The following is a 16,347-nucleotide window of genomic DNA, read 5'->3' on the forward strand; positions in this document are numbered from 1 at the left end:
TCTGTTTCAATACTTGAGATATCCTAAAAATATCTTTATACTAAAAGAATGTTGTTTCAAAACATCTTATCCTAAAAAGATCCTTAAATGCTATTAAAACACTTCATAATAAAAATTAAACATAATAGGCACTAAATACAGACATTGCTTTAACGAATGACCATCAACAACGTTGTTAATATTCAAGTGTCTACTACAGTTATATTACTGTATACCAAAAGCCACCATTCAATTATAATCACAATAGCGAATGAAATATAATATTTGAAATCAATGTAAAATATGATTCATAAAATTTATAATAACCTTCATCATGCCTATAATCAAAAGTACTAAGGAAGAAATATATCAATACTATAGAGCGTATACTAACTATTCACGAAATGAACACATTGATATAGATATAACAACAACTATAGTTATGACTCAATCTCCCTCATATTATAATAAACAAATTAAGCTATCTCTACGTTCCTCAGATAATCTCGAATTCTATAAAATAAAATTTACAAAATGCTGCCCTTGATAACCCAATTCACAGCAAACATCTTGTTCATCCAAAAACTAACACACATCAAACTATAATTCCTAATTCCTTACAAGAAACAATTTCCATTAAAAAAATAAAATAATTTATGCTGTCGCACAGTATTCCCACTTGTTCCAAACTATCTCATAACTATTTGACAGAATGATATAACTGAATCTACAATCAACTAAGTATCCCTAATGTCACACATTAACCAAAATAGTTAATAATAAACTTGACCCACATTGTATTCCAACCATAATCGACAATTGACAATGTAAAAATGAACTCAATCATACTAGACTGATAAACACCATAACAACATTGTCTACGTTTTATACTAATTGTTTGACCAAATGTCACCTACAGTTTAAAATAGATATTTGAAGGCTTTTCTATGTTTTAAGGTTTGTTCAACTCGCATAACATAAAATCTTTTAATACTGGCATTTTAAATACTTTCAATGCGGGTCAACTATACATTGATCCCGTATGTAAATGGATATATTCATAAAACAAAAACTTGGATAATACACCTCTAATCCAACAAAAACATTCTAACCTACAATAACACCTTGACCTTATGCATTTAGTTTTGACACAAAAACTAAACCCTCAATCGATATAAGTTTATAAAGTCATGAGCACACAAATCCTATAGGGTTCGACTCTATAAAGTCACATTTCTTTGCTTACAGCCAACATTTAAAATTTGCATTACATACAAACCAAACTTTTCTATTTGACATATAACCAAACTCTATCTAAAACGTATTTCACAATGAAACTAGACCCTTTCTCATATGCCGGTTATGTAACAAAACTTATTTTATACAAGAAATTGAAACACACCAAACTTAACACCACAGATATACGAAACTGGATATAGAAAACTAAATATAAGCCTCAACTTATTCCAAATACACACAACAGTGCAAGAAAATATAGAGTACCCTCCATCCAAACATGGATGCGTACAAAACTTGACATTCCTTATACCCAATCCTACATACACCCATATTTGGGTGTCGGTATAAAATAACAACAACATTTCCTATTTCCCTTCAACAAATAACACCCAAAATAGTAAGGAATAGGGTAGAAAAATGCCCCCTACCTGAATACTGAATATGGAAATACTTCTAAAATTTAGCTCGATGCCAAAGCCCAAAAAGCCAAGTCCAAAACACAATTCCTAGTAGAGAACACCAACCAACTAGCATGCCATTGATAAAGAAATATAGCAGAAAAAGAAATATTAATCCTTTCCCAGAGCAATACAACAAACTCAGCATCATAAAAAAAGGTTTCTTCTCAACCATATTGCCTATTCATCAGCAACACCTTACAGGTGTTTCACTTCACAAGGTAAAAAGGCCAAATTTCTAGCCAAAACCCAACAACACTGAACCAAAAAGAAATGGCCGACTGGGTGATAAATGCCAAAATAATGCCTGCCTAATAAGCATTAAAGGAAATAGAAACCATACACAGAGTCATGCATATGACTATCCTCTACCACCGCCATGTTTTTGGCAAGAACAATTCAAATACATTTCCCAAAGTTTTGCATTCGAAAACCCTTTAGGGTTTTTGAGAAATCTAATCTCATTTCAAAATAACATACACATTAAACCATTGCCTCATGTGCTATATCAGCTGGGGGTTTTAAACCCCTCTTTTTAACAATTAATTTTAGAGAATGAACTTAAGTACAAAAGATCTATTCAAAACACATCATGAAACATGCTATTTCCATTAGGTGTTTTAACCCTTAATAACTCAAAAGAATATATATATATATATATATATATATATATATATATATATATATATATATATATATATATATATATATATATATATATATATATATATATATATATATATATATATATATATATATATATATATATATATATATATATATATATATATAAGATACTCACACTAATAAGGATTATTCTAACCTTGCTTATTATCATTAGTCACAAATCAATAAACCTAGGATTATAACCCCATAATCAATTCAATGAATGAATGCCCTGTGGCCAAAAGTGTATAAATTCATACATAAAAAATCATTAACACTTATGCATCAATAAAACACAAACCTGTAACATAACATCATAACTATATATATATATATATATATATATATACATTTCCTAGAGTTTATTAAATCAAATCAAACTGTTTATAAACAATATATCTAAGAAAATGAATCACCTTGCAATGTATGTAAATTAGATTCACCAAAACAATCTGCAGTTAAACTTTCTAACATTATTACTAACAGAGATATTATAAATGTTTACACAACAATTTCGCTAAAACAGAGAAATCAAACATTGTAATTTGAGACAGTAATATGTTCTAAAATAAAAATATGTCCTAAGGACATTAATACCAAGTTCATAACATCAGAAAGAAACCTATAACTTCAAAGTCCTGATAAGCAGAAAAACAATAGTAGTGGTCAGGCATGACACCCTCCCCCACTAGGATTCGACTTTCTCCTGGAAGTTAGCAAACAAGTGCAGATGAGCTGCTCTCATCATTTTAGTGTCCTCCCAGGTAGCAGATGTTTCATCATTAGGGTCCCATAGGACCTTTACTAGCCTTATTTCTCTTTCTCTTAACCTCATAGTTCTGCTTTTTATGATCTGCACTAGTTCTAGCATGATTTGACCATCCAAAATCTGCAAATTTTTTTGGTCAAGCACGGGAGAAATATCAGGAATGTACTTACACAAAATTGAAACATGAAATACATTATGAATACGAAAAAGACTCAGTGGCAAGGCAAGTTTTTAGGCAATGGGTCCAATCCGTTCTAGAATTTCAAACGGTCCTACAAATCATGGTGCTAGCTTGGATCCCTTTCCGTAGCAAATAGGGCTCTTATGCAGTCTTACCTGGAGAAACACTTTATCACCCACCAAGAATTGACGGTCAACCCTATGCTTATCAGCATATTTCTTTTGTCTATCTTGAGCAGTAATAAGTTTCTCTCTGATCCTCTTAACGTGCTGTTCTAAATCTTGCAATATATCAGGTCCTAAAAGAGTCTTTTCTTCTAAATTATCCCAACTAAGTGGTGTCCTACAAGGTCTACCATACAATGCTTGAAATGGTGCCATACCTATGGAACTATGATATCCATTGTTATACGCGAATTCTACCAAATGTAGATACTCCTCCCACTTATTCTGTCTGTCCATTACGTACATCCTAAGCATGTCTTGTAGAATTTGGTTGACATGTTTAGTTTGTCCGTCTATTTTTGGGTGATAAACTAAACTGAAAGTTAGCTGAGTACCTAACTCTCGCTGCATGGATCTCCATAGAGACAAAGTAAACATTGGATCCCTATCAGAAATAATCTTTTTAGGAATTTCGTGTAACTTAACTATCTGTTCCATATATACTTTGGCAACCGTTGCTGGATTATAAGATGATCTAACACAAATAAAATTAGCAACCTTAGAAAATCGGTCCACTACCACCATAATAGCATCATGCCTATGAGTTGTCATAGGTAATCCAGTAAAAAAATCTATAGAAATGGTGTCCCATTTCCATTTTGGAATACCATGTGGCTGCAATAATCTCGCAGGGTGCTGATGTTTAGCCTTAATGCATTGAAATTCCAAACATCAAGCCACAAAATCCACTATATAACTCTTCATTCCAGGCCAATAATAATGCAGCCTAAGATCAACATGCATTTTCTTACCACCTGGATGAGCTAAATATGGTGCTTTATGGGCCTCTAACATAATTAGATCTCTCAAATCACCCAACTCAGGAACGTACATACTCCCTCTATATAGCAGAAAACCTTAAGGATTTACAAAATACCCCTCAAAATGCCCTTCCAAGATGCTGCCACTATCCATAACAGCCTTAACATCCTAAAACCAATGATCTGCAAAAAGGTTCTATAAAATCTTATCCTTAAGATCCACTGTTAGGATTGGAGAAGATAATTCATGTTGCCTTATTCTAAGTGCATCAGCCACCACGTTCTCCTTCCCTTGCACATACTTAATCTTGAGGTCGTATTCACACAGGAACTTCATCCATCTTCATTGCCTAGCGTTGAGGTCTGGTTGTGTGAAAAGATACTAAAGGCTTTGATGATCAGAATGTAACTCAAATCGTTGACCCAGAAGAAAATGTCACCACTTGATCAAAGCATGCATAATCGCAGCAAGTTTGAGATCATGAGTAGGGTAATTCACATTATGACTCTTTAGCTTTCTACACTCATAAGTTATAACACATCCATCCTACATCAACACTGCCCCTATGCCATCCAAAGATGCATTAGTGCAAACCATGAACTCCTTAGATGAATCAGGGACTGCCAAGACTGGTGTACTGGTCAAACATTCCTTAAGTTTCTGATGTTGCCTTGCATTCATTTGTCCACACAAATTTCTTCCCTTTACTCTGAAAAGATGTGATAGGATGCACTATCCTGGAGAAGTTAGATACAAATTTGTGGTAATAGCTTGCTAAGCCCATGAAACTTTGAACTTTGGACACATTCGTAGGTGTTGGCCAATCAACAATAGCCCGAATTTTGGATGGATCTACAAAAATTCCATCCCCTAAAATGATATGTCCTAAGTAAAAAATCTCAATTTTGAAGAATTCGCACTTCTCAGGATTGGCATACAGTCTGTTCCTATGAAGGGATTCCAAAACCTGCTCTAAATGCTGCTCATGCTCCTCAAAAGAGTTAGAATACACCAAAATATCATCCAAAAAAACTACTATGAACTTGTCTAGGTAAGTTCTAAACACACCATTCATTAGGCTCATGAACACAGAAGGTGCAGTTGTTAACTCAAAAGGTACCATTGTGAATTCGTAGTGCCCATGCCTGGCGTGAAAAGTTGTCTTATAAATATCCACTTCTTGGATTCTAAGTTGATGATACCTGGATTTCAAATCAATCTTTGAAAAGACTCGAGCACCCTTGACTTGATCAAACAAGTCATCAATTCTTGGCAAAGGATACCTGTTCTTAATAGTGACTTTGTTTAATTGTCTATAGTCTATGCAAAGTCTTAAGGAGCCATCTTTCTTCTTGACAAAGATTACTGGAGCACCCCAAGGTGATACACTACGATGAATCAAACCTTTCTCCAAAAGTTCCTCCAACTAAAATTTAAGTTCAACCAGCTCTTGAGCTGTCATTCTGTATAGGGTCTTGGAAATTGGTTCTGTTCCTGGCACCAAATCGATTCGAAAGTCAATTTCTCTTCTCAGAGGTATTCCAGGAATCTTCTCAAAAAAAACATCTGAAAACCTCTACAAGACTGGATGATAGAGAGATGAACCTCTAACTATAGAATCTTCTAAATTGTTTACCGATATGGCAAACAAACTACAGCCTTTTTGAACACACCTTGCCAATTGCCTGGTAGAAATTATCTGCAAAGAGATAGGTCTCTTGATTCCTGCAATAACTCTAGCAGATCCAAAATCATCAACACAATTGATTGTCTTATCCTTGCAATCCATTACAGCTTGATGTTGTTCTAACCAATCCATACCCAAAACTATGTCATACTGATGCAGGAGCATCTTACATGGGAAAATTAAATTATTAGAAAAAAAAAAAAAAAAAGAGAGAGGGAAAAAAAAAAAAAAAAAAAAAAAAAAAAAAAAAAAAAAAAAAATTGTGGAGGAGAGAGAAAGTGACGAAAATTAGAGGAGAAATAATAAAAAAATAAAAAGGAGAAAAGAAAGGAAAAGGAGATTTCTATTTTCGAGGTGCATAGGTGGCGTAAAAAGAAAAATAATAAAAATAGTTGTCATTCCATTAATCAAGGTGTATAGGTGGCAATTTAGAAGTTTGTGGAAAGATCCTTAAATCATGCATTTAATATTTGTTGGGTGCTTAGTTATATTTGGGTGGGAATTTAATATTTATTTAAAGGTAGTTGTATTTACCTTTTATCCCACATTGCTTGTGTTTGTAATGTCTTGGGTTAGAAGTGCCTATTTAAGCAAGGCTTATAATCATTTGTAATTAAGTTCAAGAAGTTCAAGGAATGGAAGCTCTTCTAAAGGAAGTTCAAGAAATAGAAGCTCTTCAAGTGTAAGCTCTTCAAGTAGAACATCTTTGTATGTAATCTCTTCTAATGAATTTCAAGTATTAATGGATGCTTTATGAAGCATTTTTTTTGTCATCTCTCTATCTCCATCTTGTTGCATTTTTTTGTTGTGAGTTGGTACGGGTGGTGTGGCCCGTCATCAGTGGTATCAGAGCAGGAGTTCTTGAGTGTGCAGACAGATCGCCGAACGTGAGGCAGTTTGCACCAGGACCTTGAGTTGGGTGAAGTTTGTGAAGAAGTTCTTGATTGTGTAGACAGAGTGCCGACTGTGAGGCAGTTTGCACGAGGTTCTTGTTTTGGACAAGATTTTTCTTCTGAAGACTTGATTATGGAGAAGAGAAAGAAGAAGATGACTTTTGTGATTGGATGGATTTTGACGATTCCTCGACTTGAGAAACTTAGAGCAAGAAATCAACAATCATTGCTAATTGATTTGCAGAAGCAAGTGAATGAATTAGAAGCTGAGTTGCGGAAACAAAGAGCATGTCACCAGAAAAGAGATGTTGATAATTCCTTGGATGTGGAAAAGAAAGATGATCCAGTGGAAGAGCAAGTGGATGAAGAGGAAATCATTTGCGAACCTAAAGTTGAAGAAGATGAAAGAGAAGAGGAAGAGCATAAAGATGACAAGATTTATGAACCTGAAATAGATCAAGATGATGTGAAGATTGCAGCAATGGAGGAAGAATATAGTGCCTTCATTGGAGATCAAGCAGGTGGAGTAGTTACGTGCATTGTTGACGACATAAAAGAGGCAAGCGAAAATGAAGATGTCAAACAGGTAAATTCTTATGAATCATGGGATGTTTTCTTTGATATTAGTTTAAAAGATATTGATGATGGTTTGCATGAGGATCTTGTTAGTCATGTGTGGTATGCAAAGGAAGATTGGTATGGTGTTGCTGGGTTTATTACAGGTGTGATTAATTCAACAAGATTGGATGAGGATGAGAGTTATACTTGGATAGAGTTCATTGCGAAGGAGTGTTTTCAGCAGCAAACACTTGTTCCAGCTAGGTGTTGGAAAAGAAGAAAAAAGGAAATATATCAGCATCAGATACTTGTTCCAGCTATTTGTTGGAGGAAGAGGAAAAAAAAATCTATCAACAATGGCTACTTCATTTTGTGAATCCATATTCACAAAATTTTTCCTACCATGGGAGTCGGATGCAGGAGCATCATGCATCAGCAAAAAAAAAAGGTGGAAGATTTGCATGTTGGTTTTCTTGTCCCTATTGAGGTGGAAGCTTGTGGTGAAGATGAAGATGGTTGTATATCTTTCTTTTGGCGTTAAAGTGTGGGACACACTTTTCTATCTACCAAGGGAGTCTGATGCAGGAGCATCTTACATGGGAAAATTAAATTATTAGAAAAAAAAAAAAAAAGAGAGAGAGGGAAAAAAAGAAAAAAAGAAAAAAAAAAAAAAAAAAAATTGTGGAGGAGAGAGAAAGTGACGAAAATTAGAGGAGAAATAATAAAAAAATAAAAAGGAGAAAAGAAAGGAAAAGGAGATTTCTATTTTCGAGGCGCATAGGTGGCGTAAAAAGAAAAATAATAAAAATAGTTGTCATTCCATTAATCAAGGTGTATAGGTGGCAATTTAGAAGTTTGTGGAAAGATCCTTAAATCATGCATTTAATATTTGTTGGGTGCTTAGTTATATTTGGGTGGGAATTTAATATTTATTTAAAGGTAGTTGTATTTACCTTTTATCCCACATTGCTTGTGTTTGTAATGTCTTGGGTTAGAAGTGCCTATTTAAGCAAGGCTTATAATCATTTGTAATTAAGTTCAAGAAGTTCAAGGAATGGAAGCTCTTCTAAAGGAAGTTCAAGAAATAGAAGCTCTTCAAGTGTAAGCTCTTCAAGTAGAACATCTTTGTATGTAATCTCTTCTAATGAATTTCAAGTATTAATGGATGCTTTATGAAGCATTTTTTTTGTCATCTCTCTATCTCCATCTTGTTGCATTTTTTTGTTGTGAGTTGGTACGGGTGGTGTGGCCCGTCATCACATACAATCCTAAACGTATAACCCTAAGGTTAGCTAAAGTAGTGAAAGATTTCATATGAATCTTACAATCAAGAGCAATAATATAAGCATTCACCTTAGAACCTAATGCTAACTCCACTTGCCATCTACTCCTTGCCTTAATCACAGGAATACCACTATTTGCAACTAAAGCAGAAGAAATAAATGAATCTATAGCTCCTGAGTCAAATAAAATAGATACTTTCATACCTTGAGTATTACCCTAAGCTTCAATAACCATGTTTTGGTGTTCGGCTTGCTTCTAATCCAGGGTTGCAAAGATACGGTGGTTCCTGGAAGAATCACCAACTGTCGCTTTAGACATAGCTGGGTTAGGTCCAACCTTCGACTTGTCCCAGTTAGCAGATTGAGACTAGTAATGACCTATCTGTCCACAATGAAAAGAATCAACAGATTTCTTGAATCCCAAGTTCTGACCCAAAGGATTAGTAGATGGCTTATTACTCTACACACTTTGAGGTGGTTGAGACGATCTCGGCTATTCTGAACCCTTCGAGTCCTTAACAAAATTCCTCTTCTTGAATTTCCCACCTAAAAATCTTTATTTCAAACTACTCTGTGGAGGCTTTTAATTCTTACTGACATCCAAAGTAGGTGGATTCATGCTAGTTTTGTATGAAGCCCCATGGTATCTAGACTTCATCTCAATCAGCTTTGCTCGCTCTGAGGCTTCTCACATAGTCAAAGGTCAGAAAGTTCTCACTTCCTCCCCAATCTTGGGCATAAGTCCTCTGATGAAATGATGTATCATGGCCTTATCATTTTCTGCCCACCCAAAAAAATTCTTAAGCTCGTAGAACCTACGTTCATAACCTTCCATTGTAGACCTAGACTGCAAAATCTGAAAGAACTCCTCTGCACGGGCCTGATGCCAATATTCAGACATGAACCTATCCTTGAAATGCTCTCTAAAGAGTTCCCAAGTACCTAGGTAAATATCAATTCCAAGCTTCTCCAACTCCTATTGCCACCACAAGGAATCAAATCCCCTTAAATGCATAACTGTCCATCTTACATTCACGTTACTCAAGTAACGGTGTAAGACAAAGCATCGCTCAATATTAAGCAACCAAGCTTTTGCTACTGTACCCTATTCTGTACCATAGAATAACAACCCTTTCATCTTGGAAAGATCCTTGAGTTGATCTCTTGCCACTAGATCATCCTCAACAAGAAGGTTAATACCCTACACAAGAGATCTCCTATCATTCACTACTCCACCAGGAATCTGGTTGGTTGTTAATCTCAATATTATCGAGATGCTCTAAAATCCTCTAAAGAACCATAGCTTGATCTACCTGGTTATCCTGGTTGTTTCCAACCCCAGCATTCTGATCAAACCGATCATTCCCAGCAAAATTCTAGTGCCTAGGACCTCTACCATGGCCCCTACCCTTGCCTCTGCCTCTACCTCTGCAAGCAAGGTTATCCTTAGGAATGTCGCATCCTTGAGTTCCTCTAGTAATGGGAGGCATGATAGCAACCTATAAAAAAATAACTATTAATAACACATAGATGACGGTTAAACCCTATAACCCAAGAGTCTTGGTTATTCTAACCTGGCTCTGATACCAAATGTAATGCCACACTAAGCATAACCGAAATATTAGAAACCAAACAACAAATACTATAAACACAATAATTTTTTATTTATTAATTCAACTGATTAAAAGTGCAAGAACAAAGACTAAACCATTCTCAATCTGAAAATCTCGCAATGAAAGATGATATCATCCAAATATGCTTCCATAATGATGCTAATACAAATTGAGTTCAGTACAATAATGAAGTACAACATCATTCTTAATCACTAATGTCCAACATATGGACTTTACTAGATACAAATTCTACTATAAGAAGTAACTTCAATAATCATCCTTTAGCTACATGTTAATCAACTCGAAGCACCTGGGAAACACATAGAAATGCAACACAACAAAAAGAAGGGGGCTCAGTACACACTAAGTTGAAAAATGTAATCCACCTGCATACATATTAGATTAAACATATACATAATCATAATGTAGAAATCCAATTCACTTAACAAAGTGCAGTTTAATAATTAATATGCAAGAAGCAAACATTTACTTATAATGCAAAATTAACCTCACACAAAGAATAACCCATAAATGAAACATATATATACTTAGGTGTCATCATTATGGCACTAAGATTCTGCATCCATGTATGGTATGCTCATAGTCGACACATAACGGTATTCTCTATTATACTTGTCAATGATAGAATAAACATATGCCTTGTTCTCCGTACTTAACCATATAGGTTTAAGTCATAGGTAAGGCCAATTATCTTTCATATGTAATTAACCCACCCAATTTATTTTAAAGTTATCACTGAATTAATTAACTGAATAGGATAAACCAAATTCAGCCACCCCGATATATGTTCATCACAGCGATTCTTAAAATACACATCAGATAGATTTACCAAGAATGTACATGCAACAGATATTAAATCAGAATACAACATGATACTACATCCTTTAATCCATTCTTAAAACATCTTATTCTACCAATTTTAGAGGTAAATATAAAAAATTATAGCAAGAAAACCCATAACATCAAGATCACGCAAATAAAATTGAACCGTTGTGACAGCTCAACAATACTTACTCAATCTTAATAATATACATTCAATTTTCTGCTGAATTAACCATCTATACATAACTTCAAAATGACCAAGATAACAAACCAAAAGGGACATGATATTCTTGCTTTTAACAAATATCATATTCTATTTGAATACTTGAGATATCCTCCACTTCAATTATGAACTGAAAAATATATTTATACTAAAAGAATGTTGTTTCAACACATCTTATACTAAAATGATCCTTAAATTCTATTAAAACACTTCATAATAAAAATTAAACATAATAGGAACTAAATACAGACATTGCTTTAATGAATGACGATCAACAAAGTTGTTAATATCTAAGTGTCTACTGCAGTTATATTACTGTATAACAAAATCCACCATTCAATTATAATCACAACAACAAATGAAGTATAATATTTGAAATCAATGTAAAATATGATTCATAAAATTTATAATAACCTCCATCATGCCTATAATCAAAAGTACTAAGGAAGTAATATATCAATACTATAGAGCGTATACTAACTATTCACGAAATGACCACATTGATATAGATATAACAACAACTGTCAATGGCTTTGTTTATCAAATGATGTCAAATTCAATTGTGAATAATATCTCAAAACAATAGGTACTTATGACTCAATCTCCCTCATATTATAATAAACAAATTAAGCTATCTCTACATTCCTCTGATAATCTCAAATTTTATAAAATAAAATTTACAAAATGCTTCCCTTGATAACCCAATTCATAGCAAACATCTTGTTCATCCAAAAACTAACACACATCAAATTATAATTCCTAATTCCTTACAAGAAACAATTTCCATTAAAAAAAAAAAAACCAATTTATGTTGTCAAACGATATTCCCACTTGTTCCAAATGATCTCATAACTATCTGACAAAATGATATAACTAAAACAACAATCAACTAAGTATCCCTAATGTCACACATTAACTATAACAGTTAATAATAAACTCGACCCACATTATATTCCAACCGTAATTGGCAATCAACAACGTAAAAATAAACTCAATCATACTAGATTGATAAACACCATAACAGCATTGTCTATGTTTTATACTAACTATTTGACAAAATGTCACCTATAGTTTAAAATAGATATTCAAAGACTTTTCTATGTTTTAAGGTTCGTTCAACTCGCATAACATATAATCTTTTATTACTGGTATTTTAAATACTTTCACTATGGGTCGACCGTACATTGATCCCGTATGTAAATGGATATATTCATAAAACAAAAACTCGGATAATACACCTCTAATCTAACAAAAAAATTCTAAGCTATAATAACACCTTGACCTTATGCAGATGGTTTTAACATTAAAACTAAATGCTCAGTCCATATAAGTTTATAAAGTCGCGAGCACACAACTGTTATAGGGTTCGACTCTATAAAGTCACATTTCTTTGCTTACAACCGACATTTAAAATCTGCATTACATATAAACCAAACTCTCCTATTTTACATATAACCAAACTTTGTCTAAAACGTATTTCACAATGAAACTGTATCCTTTCTCATATGTTGGTTATGTAACAAAACTTATTTCATACAAGAAATTGAAACACACCAAACTTAACACCATAGATATACAAAACTGCATATAGAAAACTAAATATAAGCCTCAACTTATTCCAAATACACACAACAGTGCAAGAAAATATAGAGTACCCTCCATCCAAACATGGATGCATACAAAACTCGGCATTCCTTATACCCAATCCTGCATACATCCATATTTGGGTGTCGGTATAAAATAACAACAACATTTCCTATTTCCCTTCAACAAATAACACCCAAAACAGTAAGGAATAGGGTAGAAAAATGCCCCCTACCTGAATACTAAAGATGGAAATACTTCTGAAATTTAGCTCGATGCCAAAGCCCAAAAAGCCAAGTCCAACACACACTTCCCAGTAGAGAACACCAACCAACAAGCATGCCATTGATAAAGAAATATAGTAGAAAAAGCAATAGTAATCCTTTTCAAGAGCAACACAAAAAACCCAACATCATAAAATAGACTTTCTTCTCAACCATATTGCCTGTTCATTAGCAACACGTTATAGGTGTTTCACTTCACAAGGTAAAATGGCCATTTTCCTAGCCAAAATCCAATAGTAGTGAACCAAAAAGAAATGGCCGACTGGGTGATAAATGCCAAAATAATGCCTGCCTAATAAGCATTAAAGGAAATAGAAACCATACACAGAGTTTTGCGTACGACTATCCACTACCATCGTGATGTTTTTGGCAAGAACAATTCAAATACATTTCCCAAAGTTTTGCATTTGAAAACCCTATAGGGTTTTTGAGAAATGTAATCTCATTTCAAAATAACATATGCATTAAACCATTGCCTGTTGTGGTATATCAGCTGTAGGTTTTAAACCCCTCTTTTCAACAATTGATTTTAGAGAATGAACTTAAGTACAAAAGATCTATTCAAAACACATCATGAAACATGCTATTTCCATTAGGTGTTTTAACCCTTAATAAGTCAAAAGAATATATATATATATATATATATATATATATATATATATATATATATATATATATATATATAAGGTACTCACAGTAATAAGGATTACTCTAACCCTGCTTATTATCATTAGTCACAAATCAATAAACCTAGGATTATAACCCCATAATCAATTCAATGAATGAATGCCCTGCAGCCCAAAGTGTATAAATTCATACATAAGAAATCATTAACACTTATGCATCAATAAAACACAAAACTGTAACATAACATCATAACTATATATATATATATATATATATATATATATATATATATATATATATATATATATATATCATCAAGTTTATTAAATCAAATTGAACTATTTATAAACAATATATCTAAGCGAATGAATCACCTTGCAATGTATGCAGATTAGATTTACCAAAACAATCTGAAGTTAAACTTTCTAACATTATTACTAATAGAGATATTATAAATGTTTACCCAACAATTTCACTAAAATAGAGAAATCAAAAATAGTAATTTGAGACAGTAATATGGTTTGAAATAAACATATGTCCCAAGGACATTAACACCAAGTTCATAACATCAGAAAGAAACCTATAACTTCAAAGTCCTGATAAGCAGAAAAGAAATAGTAGTGGTCAGGCATGACACCCTCCCCCACTAGGATTCGACTTTCTCCTGGAAGTCAGCAAACAACTGCGGATGAGCTGCTGTCATCATTTCAGTGTCCTCCTAGGTAGCAGATGTTTCATCATTAGTATCCCATAGGACCTTTACCTACCTTATTTCTGTTCCTCTTAAACTCATAGTTCTTCTTTGCATGATCTGCACTAGTTCCAACATGATTTGATCATCTAAAATCTCCAAATTTTTCCAGTCAAGCACGTGAGCAATATCAGGAATGTACTTATGCAAAACTAAAACATGAAATACATTATGAAAATGAGAAAGACTCAGTGGCAAGGCAAGTTTATAGGCAATAGGTCCAATCCGTTCCAAAATATCAAATGGTCCTACAAATTGTGGTGCTAGCTTTGATCTCTTTCCATACCGAATAGGGCTCTTACGTGGTCTTACCCGGAGAAACACTTTATCACGCACTAAGAATTGATAGTCAATCCTATGCTTATCATCATATTTATTTTGTCTATCTTGAGCAGGAATAAGATGCTCTCTGATCCTCTTGACTTACTGTTTTAAATCTTGCATCATATCAGTTCCTAAAAGAGTCTTGTCTTCCAAATTATCCCACCTGAGCGATGTCCTACAAGGTCTACCATACAATGCTTGAAATGGTGCCATACCTATGGAACTATGATATCCATTGTTATATGTGAATTCTACCAAATGTAGATACTCCTCCCACTTATTTTGTCTGTCCATTACATACATTGTAAGCATGTCTTCCAAAATCTGGTTGACACGTTCAGTTTGTCCGTCTATTCTTGGGTGATAAGCTAAACTGAAATTCAGCTGAGTACCTAACTCTCACTGCATGGATCTCCATAGAGACAAAGTAAAAATTGAATCCCTATCAGAAATAATCTTTTTAGGAATTTCATGTAACTTAACTATCTGATCCATATATACTTTGGCAACCGTTGCTGCATTATAGGATGGTCTAATAGGAATAAAATGAGCAACCTTAGAAACTCGGTCCACTACCACCATAATAGTATCATGCCTACAAGCTTTCATAGGCAATCCAGCAATAAAATCTATAGAAATGGTGTCCCATTTGCATTCTGGAATACTATGTGGCTGCAATAATCCCGCAGGGTGCTGATGTTCAGCCTTAACGCGTTGACATTCCAAACATCAAGCCACAAAATCCGCTATATCACTCTTCAATCCAGGCCAATAATAATGCAGCCTAAGATCAGCATGCATTTTCTTGAGACCTGCATGAGCTGAATATGGTGCTTTGTGGGCCTCTAACATAATCAGATCTTTCAAATCACCCAACTCAAGAATGTACATACTCCTTCTATATAGCAGTAAACCTTCAGGATTTACTGAATACCCCTCAAAATGCCCTTCCAAGATGCTGCCACTATCCATAACAACCTTAACATCTTGAAACCAATGATCTACGAAAAGGTTCTGTAAAATCTTATCCTTGAGATCCACTGTTAGGATTAGAGAAGATAATTCATGTTTCCTTCTACTAAGTGCATTAGCCACCACGTTCTCCTTCCCTTGTACATACTTAATCTCAAAGTCATATTCACACAGGAACTCCATCCATCTTCACTGCCTAGCTTTGAGGTCTGGTTGTGTGAAAAGATACTGAAGACTTCAATGTTCAAAATTTAAGTCAAATCATTGACCCAGAAGAAAATGTCGCCACTTGATCAAAGCATGCATAATCGCAGCAAGTTCAAGATCATGAGTAGGGTAATTCACCTCATGACTCTTTAGCTTTCTGGACTCATAACCTATAATGCGTCCATCCTACATCAACGCTGCCCCTATGCCATCCAAAGAT

General features: G+C 34.0%; 1 protein-coding gene across 1 annotated transcript; it reads right to left on the reverse strand.

Annotated features, from left to right (window-relative positions):
• Positions 1-15,677: 15,677 nt before the first annotated feature.
• LOC149533900 (uncharacterized) lies at positions 15,678-16,103 on the reverse strand. Its single transcript, XM_089805922.1, has one exon. It carries the CDS (start codon positions 16,101-16,103, stop codon positions 15,678-15,680), a length of 426 nt encoding a protein of 141 aa, XP_089662048.1.
• Between the last annotated feature and the right edge of the window lie 244 nt (positions 16,104-16,347).

This window comes from Cupressus sempervirens, chromosome 10 (genome assembly GCF_028749045.1).
Source record: "Cupressus sempervirens isolate cs-2001-9-10 chromosome 10, ASM2874904v1, whole genome shotgun sequence".
Classification (NCBI taxonomy): Eukaryota; Viridiplantae; Streptophyta; class Pinopsida; order Cupressales; family Cupressaceae; genus Cupressus; species Cupressus sempervirens.

Bases quoted from the DNA above. Each gene is read 5' to 3' on its own strand.
- LOC149533900 (XM_089805922.1), bottom strand. From the start codon at position 16,103: ATGGAGTTCCTGTGTGAATATGACTTTGAGATTAAGTATGTACAAGGG.